The 10,983-nt window shown below is 41.3% G+C and overlaps 3 protein-coding genes across 4 annotated transcripts in view; 2 read left to right on the forward strand and 1 right to left on the reverse strand.

The window, feature by feature from the left end:
• Positions 1-4,454: 4,454 nt before the first annotated feature.
• On the forward strand, positions 4,455-5,428 carry LOC125955498 (uncharacterized; the record flags this gene model as incomplete). The annotated part of the gene is made up of 1 exon (XM_049686631.1): positions 4,455-5,428. A coding segment is annotated over one exon (795 nt), but the record flags the coding sequence as incomplete, so codon positions are not given.
• Positions 5,429-6,080: 652 nt separating this feature from the next.
• Positions 6,081-6,516, forward strand: LOC125955499 (uncharacterized). Its single transcript, XM_049686632.1, has 2 exons — positions 6,081-6,292; positions 6,387-6,516. The coding sequence occupies exons 1-2, from the start codon at positions 6,081-6,083 to the stop codon at positions 6,514-6,516; spliced, it is 342 nt and encodes a 113-aa protein (XP_049542589.1).
• Positions 6,517-6,727: 211 nt separating this feature from the next.
• LOC125957629 (type 1 phosphatidylinositol 4,5-bisphosphate 4-phosphatase) overlaps positions 6,728-10,983 on the reverse strand; it is a 4,596-nt gene continuing 340 nt past the window's right edge. For both annotated transcript variants that reach the window (XM_049690473.1, XM_049690472.1), the window contains 5 exons: positions 10,703-10,983; positions 9,763-9,926; positions 9,014-9,223; positions 8,777-8,941; positions 6,728-8,648 (listed from right to left, as the gene is read on the reverse strand). The exon at positions 10,703-10,983 is cut by the window's right edge. In XM_049690473.1, the coding sequence (XP_049546430.1) occupies positions 8,517-8,648; positions 8,777-8,941; positions 9,014-9,223; positions 9,763-9,926; positions 10,703-10,775 (744 nt within the window). In that variant the 5' untranslated portion in view covers positions 10,776-10,983 and the 3' untranslated portion in view covers positions 6,728-8,516. The remainder of the gene's footprint in view (positions 8,649-8,776; positions 8,942-9,013; positions 9,224-9,762; positions 9,927-10,702) is intronic.

Raw genomic sequence — 10,983 nt, forward strand, 5'->3', positions numbered from 1 at the left:
GAAATCTCCGAGGAATAGACGATTTAATGCTAACTACATTATTTCATATAATATTTTCACTAAACATACAATTCGTTTTATTATATGGATATTTTTAAATTTTGCAAATAATAATCTTTCCCTAATTTCTCCTGCAAATAATTAACCAAATGATAAACTTGGCAAACAATAAGATTCCCTGCCAATTTTTAACATTAATATGTAATTTTATGTTGAAAACGAACTTCTCTGCTCTTCCTAAACAAATATTTTAGCTAATTTCTGCTATAGTGTAGTAATCTAAATTATGTTTTGCTAACATTGTTTTAAGCTGATCGCTGATTGCCTTTTTCTTCCTTCACTAATCGTCCAAGCTGTTTACTTTTAAAAACTCTTGGTATATGATACGATAGTCCAGTTGGTAAATATATTTACTATTTGCTCTTCGAAGGGTCAAGAGCGATTAGCATTGTTTCTCATAAAACTGGTTCTCCAGGAACACGGTTCACCTGCTAAGCTGTTCAGTTCATCCTTCGGGCTCGCTGCGATTCTGTTTGTCTAATGCACTTTTTTGGGGAAACAAGATTCCGGTCGGGCATCGGTGCAACGTGTATCAAATACAGAATTCTTCTGGACTACAATTTTCGTCTTGTGGCTTTTCGAAATCCTGATCGCTGGAGTAAAATTGCAGTAATTAAAGAAAAGATGTATAGGCTCAGAGCACATGAAAATCACTATCAACAATCGTCCATATTTTGGATGTAAGTGAGCATGTTGTAGTTGACATGGTGCTCATTGTTGTTCTTTCTATTTCATCCGTCCATATTTAGGTATCATAGGTTCAACATTCATAGATTTTTTTCTTCTCGTCTTGTGGTTTGAAGATAGTTTATGAGTCAATACGATTTAAATTCTCCTGTTTTTTAAAGTCACAATTCAGTTCAGCGGTGGACGTTTCTAATTGTATCTTTTCTTATAGAAAATAAAGCTGAATTTCCTCTTCTTCTGAAGCTGACCTTCTACTAGTCTGTATCTTTCTTCTAAGCTCCTACATATTTTACTACGCACCTCCTTTCTCAATGCAGCAAACATTAATGATGTCCAGAACATGAAATGTTTGCTGGACTGCTGGATGAAATGTTATGGTATGAAATGTACCTTGGCGAGGTATCGGTAGATCAGGATAGGCGGGCAGCTGGACTGGACAGGATGAGCGATACACCTCCGGCTACATCTATTATGCGGAGTCATACGCGTAGTATGATGATCTCAATATCGCACAGCGCATGAGACTCACCCGGCTTCGGTGGGTTGGGCATATCATGCGAATGGCATATAGTTTCTGAAGAGAGAGATAGATCAAAGACCGATACTATTCGCACGGTGGTGTGCGAGCATTACTTAAGATATGTGAAAATTAACACGGAGCAACTAGACGGAGTAGAAATGGCGTAATGATTGAAGAATGATCTTGGTTTGGTTGCTACTCATTACAAATCCCAGATGGCATTTACCAGAAATGAAAATCGCCGGTTGCGATCTCTGGTCTAGTGGTTCGGTCCAAGAGAGCGATAGGGTATGAATGCCGGCGGATATGAATGCAGGCGGATACGATACGTGGGAGTATAGCAGCTCAAAAACGAGGATGGTTGACCGTAACAGCTTCGATACTGCGGCATATGAGCTCGACATGACGGGGTATTATTCAACGAGGATAAAAATCAAGCGTAACCAATAAGCGTACAGCTACTAACTGCCATTAGAATCATGTGCACTTTCTGCCCGGTATCATTAGCGGCAGTCGGTACGAATTGGTTTTTGGCTTGTACAGTGAATGCATGCCATGCCTACGGGAATTCCCCCGGAGCAAGTTAATAATGAGCTGGCTAGATTTACCGGAGCATATTTTAGTGATCTATCCTAGGTTTTAGGAACCAAGGCGGCACATCATCTTCGCAGTCGAAGTCAAATGTCGAAGTTCACATAGACAACGTTGTGTTGAGTTTAAGAAATCCCTGCTGCTTTCGACGCAGTCAATGGATTCATGAAAAACAGAAGGATACGCGCTTACACAGTATGGTTAGAAGAGCAAAATATGTAACTACGGTGTGACCGTTACCATGCCTCGAGCGCATTGATTTAAATAGAGTACCTATAATTGCACGAGTGGGATACATGACCAGCCCCCGTTCGAAGGTGATATCACAAAGCTAGATCTGAAAGGTGGCTTAATCCATTGGTACGGTTGGTTTTTTAGTAGGTAGGTCTAGTCTCCTTACACCCCATCTACACGGGCGCGAGAAAGCTGAAAATGAAAAAGGCGAGAATTTTTGCTCAAATGTTTGAGAAGTGAGCTATTCTCGTTTTGAGTATGAGTAATTCTCCGAGCTGCCGCTTGGAGCGCTGTCTAAGGATTCCAACGATCATTTTTTCTTAGCAACCACAACTGTTGCTAACACAAAAAACGCCTACTGCATTGTTTCACAGGTAGTTTGCAGGTAGCTCAATTCTCAATTCTCCATTCTCTCCTTTCTCGGTTTCTAGACGAGCGGAAAAATTCTCGCTCCGGATTTGTATGGATTTGACATTCTCAACTTTTTCATTCTCATCTCATTTTCAGCTTTCTCGCGCCCGTGTAGATGAAGTGTTAGAGACCATACACTGCACTCAAGCATCTAGGAGGTTTCGTGCTCCTTACTAAGAAACGACGAAACTATCAAAAAGGGACCCGGGAAAGGAAGGATCACACGTATTACTTACTCGTTTGAATATTAAGACAAATATTAACATTAAGTGAAGAGCCACCGGTAGTAAGTTCTCTGATAGACAAGTTCGTGAAATAAGACCTCATACCTGAACATCTAAAGAACACGTTGTAGAAATGAGAACTGCTTTTTAAACAAAACACTTATCAAACATACGGCACACCCGTTCTTTTATACGTTAGAAAAATACTTACCAATTCTCGGAGTAATGAAAATCGTATGAGCAGCTGTTTTAGGGTTGAAAGTATTCTCAATCCATATTCCATGAACATCCGAACTCTTTTCTGCACGTGGCTCAGTTTACTGCGATCACGAAAGCAAAATTATTATTGCTGATGCTTTATCATCGATATCGTTGCTGTTGCACAGAATCGTTGCTCAGAAGAACTTGATGCTTCAACCTTGTACGTACCTACTTTTCATCGTTTTGCAACTTGCTTTCTCTATGACTATTTTTCCAATGATTACTTGATCTACTTGGATGCTATGTTTAAAAATCTCCTAATGGACGAAATTTCCTCTATATTATTGCAATCTTGAGAATCAAGATTCATGGACAGCCATCCACCGAATGGAAAACTTTTAAAATATTTGTTATCTGTAGAAATGTACTATATCCTTCAAAAACCAAATATTCAGATCAACAAGCATTTTTTTGCAAAACCCATGTATTATAAATTCAAAAAAACATTAATGTTTACAGCAACAAACAATTCCAAATTGAAACAAAACCATAACAATTTTTCATATGAGTGCGTTATTTCGTCTAATAAAATAAAGAACAAAAATTTATTCATAAAATAACCAATTTAAGGCAACATGGCTAAACATTGTCCTAAAACCGTGAGTTCTCACAAAAATGATTCACCGGAAACCTAAAATAACCGAAATCGCGCGTCAATGTTGCACTAGCTTCGACTTTATTGCTTCACCGTTTAAAAAAAATCAAGTCCTAATGTACAACGATGCCATTTCTTTGTACACCGTTTTTACTTTCTGTTCGATTCAAAAGAAAGATAACCACCTAGACCTTCTTTTAGAGGTAACCACTAGGCCTGTTGGACCATTTCCCTCCTGTTCATTCTACTCGTATCTCGTATATTTGTTATCATGGTGGTATTTCCGTTGATCAATCTCGATAAACAAGACATGGGTATAAAAGCAAAGCAAATTTCTTCTTCGATTTTACTACAAGTTCAACTACGGTCACCTTCAGGGACTACATCGCCTTTTCTAGGGCGTCCATTATAAAGTGTCTGGAGCGGAAATCGCTCACGTTTCGTTAAAATGATGTTACGTACAGAGGTGATAGTGTTGTTACTAACGGTATGAAGGGTGATTATTGTGTAATTTATAAGCCTATCTTTAATCTCTTCTTACTGACTTGAAGAACAAAATTAGACAAGTCGCTCGATGTTGTTTTTTTTTCAAATTGCTTATCATCAAAGCAGCGCATAGTGTTATCAATTGAAGTGATCGGACCCGAAATTTTGTGTATGAGAAAACGTATGTTGACTATATCCGCTACGTGGCAGTCAATTCGTGTAGCTTTGACGAAACTGAAATTGTTAAGTTGTTTAAAATTTAGTTTAAACCGTTTTAGCATTTTTTTTAATGTGCATTTTGAAGCCTAAAATAAGAAATGTATATAAAAGTGAAACTTTCACAAGTCCTACAAGTAATTGATGAAAATCTTTTTTTCCAAATTAATTCAAGTGTCTCCTGACCATTACTTCTGCAAGCCACGTAGTGTCGGTCACCAAGTTTCAAATATCATCTTGCTCAGATCGTCAGGCACCAGGATTTATATGTTACGACTGCTACACAGCAGCCGTATGCGTAAAAGTAGGAAATTCTTGGGAGACCGTCCTAGTCGAGTCATGTAATACCGCAGAAGGATTGTATTGTAACGAGTTCGAAGGAGGATGCTCAGCTGCCGTGGGGTCGTGTAATCCACTCGCGGCGGATGCCTTCGAATGCAACGTACCCGGCGTGTATCCTGATCCGTTTAACTGTCGTTTGTATCACATGTGCTTCCTAAATGGAAACAATCCAGTCGCTATCAGCATGGACTGCGGTGGTGCCGCCTTTTCACCGGCCACTGGCGATTGTTCGCTACCTCTCAATGATACAAGTTGTCAGACACCTCAGTTCAACTGTGACTTCGCAGGCCAAATGAACGCATGGCCTGGAAACAACAATATTTACTACATCTGTGCAGTCGAACCCAACGTCAACGGCAATCGAGTGCTTCGTCCGAGGTTGTATCGGTGTCCGCCAAACGAAATGTTCCAGGATGGGCGTTGTGTTCAACGTGACTGGTCAAACCTTCCGCCAGGTTCAATCATACCCTATGAATGCGAACGTGTAGGATTGTTTCCGGATCACACGCATTGCCGCTATTACTATGCCTGCAATGCTGACCTAGTAGCGGAACGAATTCAGTGTCCCGATGGAGCATTCTTCAATCCTAGCATACTGGCATGTGTTTTAGGTTCATGCTAATATTGTATGAAATAAAAATTCTAAAAACCTCGTTACATTTAAAATGCAATCCAAGATTTTTTACTTATAAAGTATGTGCGATCTATGATCTACTTATAAATATATCATTTTCAATCTACTGCAGTTTCTTTGGACCATCGAACAGATGAAAAGGGAGAACGGGCGTGCTTCATTTCAGAAGTAATTTCAGAAGTAATGAAATTTAAGAACGTCCAACACCACCAGGAAAAAGAACTATGTATTATGTTTTTAAAAAATAGGATATCGAGAAATAAAAGTTTTTGGGCGTATAATATAAGTGGGAAAGACCAAAACATAGTACACCCAAACACTCTTTGAAAATAAATTTTAAAAGTTTAAGTACTCTGACAACAGTTCACTTTAAATCGATCATACAAAGAAGCATGCAGGATAGGTTAAAAATGGAATGTGCTTTCAACGGAGCATTGCGATATCCTCCATGTATTGCCACACATGTAATCTGCTTTCAACGGCTGATAGTCGAAAAGAGTAACACAGTATTGAATGCGGATTCATCGCCAACTGATAATGATTAAACAATCGATGTGTATAAATTAAGGACTTGAAATTCCTCCGCATATTCTCCCTCAGCAGCGGACTACGTTGGGAAACGGACCTAATTGCCGTTGCCATGAAACTAAACATAAGCAAGCATATGAACGAAAAGCGTGAACCTAGCAACGGACACCATATTGTAATCAACGAAAATAATGTCCAGGAACTGAAAGACATCAACCAAAAACGAAGGCACATCTGGTCCGGTGCACCGTTTCTTTCGGATTTAAGTAAACTCACTACACGCCAAATTCGATGTCCTCTCCTCAGCAAGTGAAAGCGAAACCAGCCACTCTCGCATCAATGTTTCAACTATACGCCAAGTACCGGCCAGCACTCAACACCTTCCAGGGTGATGGTAAGCGCATTCTCCTGTCGCAGAGCGATTGCTGGATGCAACAGGCCGGGCTCATAGGACCCAAGTACTTCACCCTCACGCAGACTGGGTTAACGTTCTTTGAGTTTAGGTAAGGTCAGGATTTAGCGATTGTGCACGCAATGTAACAAGCCGTTGCGTGTTTACAACATTCACATCATCAACATGTGCATCGTTCCTCGTAGGAAATCTTCTATCGCTTTTGCGGAATATATGCAGTACCTGTCGATGCTTTGCACGGAAAATAGCATCGTCGACCTGGAGGAAGTCAAGGCGAAGCTTACCAGCTGTGGTCCTCCTGGCATCAGCACCTGACAGTTCGGAACGTATACGCTGATGTCGTACCTCAACAGCGTGATTGGCGGACATTGGAGCGTCTCAGAGGAAGGGCATGATGGTTGGAGTTAAAATCTATGTGGCTAGTCGGCACGTTGCAATAGTTGAAGACATGTTTCCTGTTTCCCGTCCTTCCTATTGCTCGAAATAGTTTCACTCAAGCATGTAAAACTAAAATACCGACCTCATAAATGTATCTAAATTATTTTTATTTTGCATTGCATACTTTACATACCGTCTTTTTGCTTACCGTTGCCGCCTCATGCTGATGTTATCCTACGTTTTGGCCTCATCTAATCGCCATCGGTTTTCACTATTTTGCTTTAAGCGAAACATACGCTTTCTTCCACAAGCAACGACTACTAGCATCGCTTACACCTCAGCTGTTTGATTCTTTTCTAATTTTTGATAGCCTCCTCCAAACCGTAGCGCAATTCTAAGGCCAGCTCGGTGCCTATCAACTTCTTTTTTTTCTTTATCGTGCCATTTTGTTACGTGTTACAAATAATATCATATAATAATAGGGCGCAGTGATGGCGTCGATAGTAGTTGCGCTAGAAATCAGCATCGAAGTGGATTACGGATAAGAAATCGACTATTTTTATAGATTGCTCTAGGTGATCAACGAGCTAGTAGGCGCACATCGCAAATTTAATAGAATTTTCAAGCTATGCGCCAATGATTGGAGGATGTGTGAAAATATGCTACCCTTGTGAAGATAAATGGAAAAATAGGACACCAAGGGAAGGAGAATAATCGACCATCGACACACTCAGCTTCCCCGCAATCTCCGTTTACTCCAGAGTTCGTAGGGGTATGCATTATAGATTGCCTTTTTACTGTATATTATTGTAGGTAGAGTGTTTATGAATGCGTTTATGTATGTATAAGACTCTAATGAATACATGTTCCCCGCAGTCGAATAGAAAGTGTTCGTTTGTACCTGCTGCGTTCTATCTTTCGGTATGAAAACATTTTGCAAAAACCCAACACATGATCGGTTCGCTGTTTGCAAAATGTATCGCATAGAAATAGCAATCTCTGTGCTTTACTATGCTTAGTTGTTGTACCATAAGCAACATGCAGAAATTGGAGGAATTTTGTGAACTCTCTCGGGTAAATGGTTGTTACTTCCTTTTACCTATAGCGTTGTGATCAGTTGTGCTGTATAGCACGATAAAAAAATACAGTGACGACATATTAAAACCGAAAACAAAAAATGACAAAAACAAACAAGCAATATAATGCATAAAGAATAAATGAATATACTGACACAATCATACAAACAGGGAACATACTTTCTCTCGTCCGTAAGCTGTTCGATTAGATGTTTTCATTACCATTTCTGTATAGAAAGGGGACTCGTAATTTTTTCATTCCGCAAAACAGGTGGGCTCGGTTAATAAACTGTTGCTGACTGATTGATTAAACTTTTAACTCTACCGATATCTTTAAACAAAGCTTTTCAAACGAACAGTTGCGGTTATGCGAACTGCGATAGGTATACATACCGTTACCCATAAACACCTCATTTTCTCTTCAACAATACTTTGTCTAAGAGTTATTAAACGGATTTGCACATTTTGCAGATCGACCAACGCGAGTTATTTTGAAACTGCTTATTCCGCCAATGTTGCCGGTTCCCTCTGAACTGTTACTTTCTTATTGATTCCGAATGTTTGATGTTGTGTAATATACTTAGCGTTATCCCTTCCTTCATTTCATCCTAACAGTAGAGAACAATTTCCCATCTGTACTGTTCATTCACATTGGCTCGTGTCGTGTCTATATGTATTACACCAATATGCTAACCACCCTCGGCCCACACTCCTCCGCTCGACTCTTTTATCGGCCGATCTGCGGAGAAACATTACAAACACCATACTGTAGAACGAAGCAAGGGTGTTTGGTGGAATGTGTGTTTTGCAGAGCTTGGCGCGAGTAGCTACGGGTTAGCTTTTGCCGAATCGATGGAAAACTTATGTAGTCGGCGTCGTAAACGGGCCATCAATGTTGCTTATCTTCAGCGACGAATAGTAGAGTGTCTTACCAAACAATAGTAGTGAGATGAGGAAGAGGCTAATGTAAGCCACAAATATGCCACTGTAGCTCTGTAACAACCAAAAACAAAAAAAATTAGTTCTTCCTTGTATAGATTTGATTATCCATTCATTATCCCAATTCCCTTTTGATGTGTTATCAATTGAAGAGGATTTGTATAGCAACGGTTCACACTTACCCTTGCATAGGTGTAGGTCGCAAAGGTTACACCGATGGCGATCGCCAAAAATATCATGCCGCCCAGCAGATGAAGATTACGACGCCGACGGCAAAACTCTGCCCCAACAGATGACACCTTCCGACAATGCGGACATCTAGCCAGGTTGTTCTTCAATGTATCAAACTAAACGAAACAGAGGATTAAGGAATTGTTAATACAAACATATGCAAGCAAATTCAAAAAGATGACATTTACCAAGAACGTATCATGGCAATGACCACAGATAACGCGACACATCCCCGGCATCGGCAATAGTGGTGGGGTGACAGGGCTGGGAGCCAGATTAATGATGCGCTTGCAGTTGGGACGCGGGCATGCGACTCGTTGGGAAGAGCTCTTGCAGATCAACAAGCAGTTGCATGGACAGCGAACGTACTTCTTTCCAGCCGGTGCATTCCGAATGGGCTGTAAAACGGGGAAAATAAGAACGAAATATATTTGTTTATGTATAACCAAATGTAGGACTTTAGTAAAGAAGCCTTTCAGGAAATCGAACGCAACATTAGATGTACTGCTGGTTTTGGGTTGAGGTGCCGGTTTCTCTTCAACCAGTGATATATCTAATGCACACTTCTAAGGCTTGTTAGCTCCAGGCCGCTTACGGACAAATGATTCGACAAGAGAAATATGACCTGAGCTGCGTTGCAGTAAAAATAAAGCTTCATTGCGGCTTCAAACACATCTTGGTCGGGTTTTCTGTGATGGTTTGTCCATCCAGGAATACCACAGTTCATTCCAGCCTACCTCGTTGATAGAGAACGGATTAAAAGGATCATATTTCTTGTGAGGACCACTAAGGGGAGCTATTAATGGTAAGGACAAGTAATGTACCAAGAAATAGAAACAATGCCAAATAGAAATTATAGCATCATCATTGAATAATGTTAGTAAACTAAAAGTGTTATCAACGATTCCATTACTCGCTCCTCCTATGTTTAACGTACCGTTGCTTCATTGCACTGGGTGCACTTGACGACATGCTGCTCCTTTTTCCAAGAGATGTCGATCAGCGCCTGGCAGACCCGACACGTAACGATAATACTATTTTGCTGTTCCTGTTGGTACGAGGGCGGCACCTCGTCCGGGCCGATGGGGGATGCATTCACAACTGCGGAAACAAAAACAAACAAACAAATAATCAGAGTTAGCATATGACTCATTCAGGAACATCTCGTAGTTGATCAACAGATTGTCTACTTAAAAATAGGGAGGTCCATATCACCGGTGATCACCAGCACTGGGAATAAAGAAACTTGATCTTTTTCGCTCTGTGATACACGCCCGCAAACCACGATTAATCGCCAGAATAGGTAAAAAAAATGCGGTTGCGGTAGCCGCAGTAAATCGCCACCGAGCGACGACTCGCGCCCGGATCATCTTCTCGTTGGTTGGTTTTTTGTCATCGTCGCTATCAGCGTTCCACGGTGGCTGCTGGCTCTGGTAGTCCAGCATTGTAGCTTGCCATGGACTTGGCCGGCCGCAGATAAGGAATCAAGCGAAGTAAATAAGTAAATGAAACAAAAAGAATAAATTTTGTTCCGATCCACGGGTACTGCGATCGTGTCTATTTGTAGCAACGAAAAATGGTTTGTTCCAGCTAAGCAGAAAGAACAAGGAAAAATAACCGACAACGATCCAGCCAAACCAGCACAATCAAAGCAGGCTGACTCATCATATGAAGCGGCCACTTCCAGCAAGCCTGCGCGGCAGGAACGGATGCGCTCGTTCGCTTTTCGCACCACTTGCAGTCAATTGATAAGATTCTTACTCCTCCCCTACCCTCCCTCCCTTCGGCCTTCCCTATAGAAGGGACGAGGCGCATTTGTCGGAAACGCATGCAAGTAAAACCGAAAATTGCCCTATCGTACGAATTGGTGTACTCACGCTGTGCTGATCCTGCATCCTGCGAAGTTTGAGATTGCTTGAGCAACGGTTGCTTCTCCGAATCCGCATCCATCGTTCCTGCTTCCGGGATCGGTGCAGTTCACACGCTCGCTATTACTGCGCTACAACCCGGGTATGCGTGCACTTGCTGTGTGTGCTGTGCTCACGAGCCTGCAACTTTGACGAGAAGCTGCTGCAGCTGGGTACAAACAAAGAACACTTTTTCCTCCTCTCTCTCCGATCCGCGCACTGATTCACCGTCGGTTCATGAGCTGAGCGTT

This window comes from Anopheles darlingi, chromosome 3 (genome assembly GCF_943734745.1).
Source record: "Anopheles darlingi chromosome 3, idAnoDarlMG_H_01, whole genome shotgun sequence".
Classification (NCBI taxonomy): Eukaryota; Metazoa; Arthropoda; class Insecta; order Diptera; family Culicidae; genus Anopheles; species Anopheles darlingi.

Bases quoted from the DNA above. Each gene is read 5' to 3' on its own strand.
- LOC125955499 (XM_049686632.1), top strand. From the start codon at position 6,081: ATGTCCTCTCCTCAGCAAGTGAAAGCGAAACCAGCCACTCTCGCATCA. The intron at 6,293-6,386 runs GTAAGGTCAGGA...CGTTCCTCGTAG, and splicing joins TTAACGTTCTTTGAGTTTAG to GAAATCTTCTATCGCTTTTG.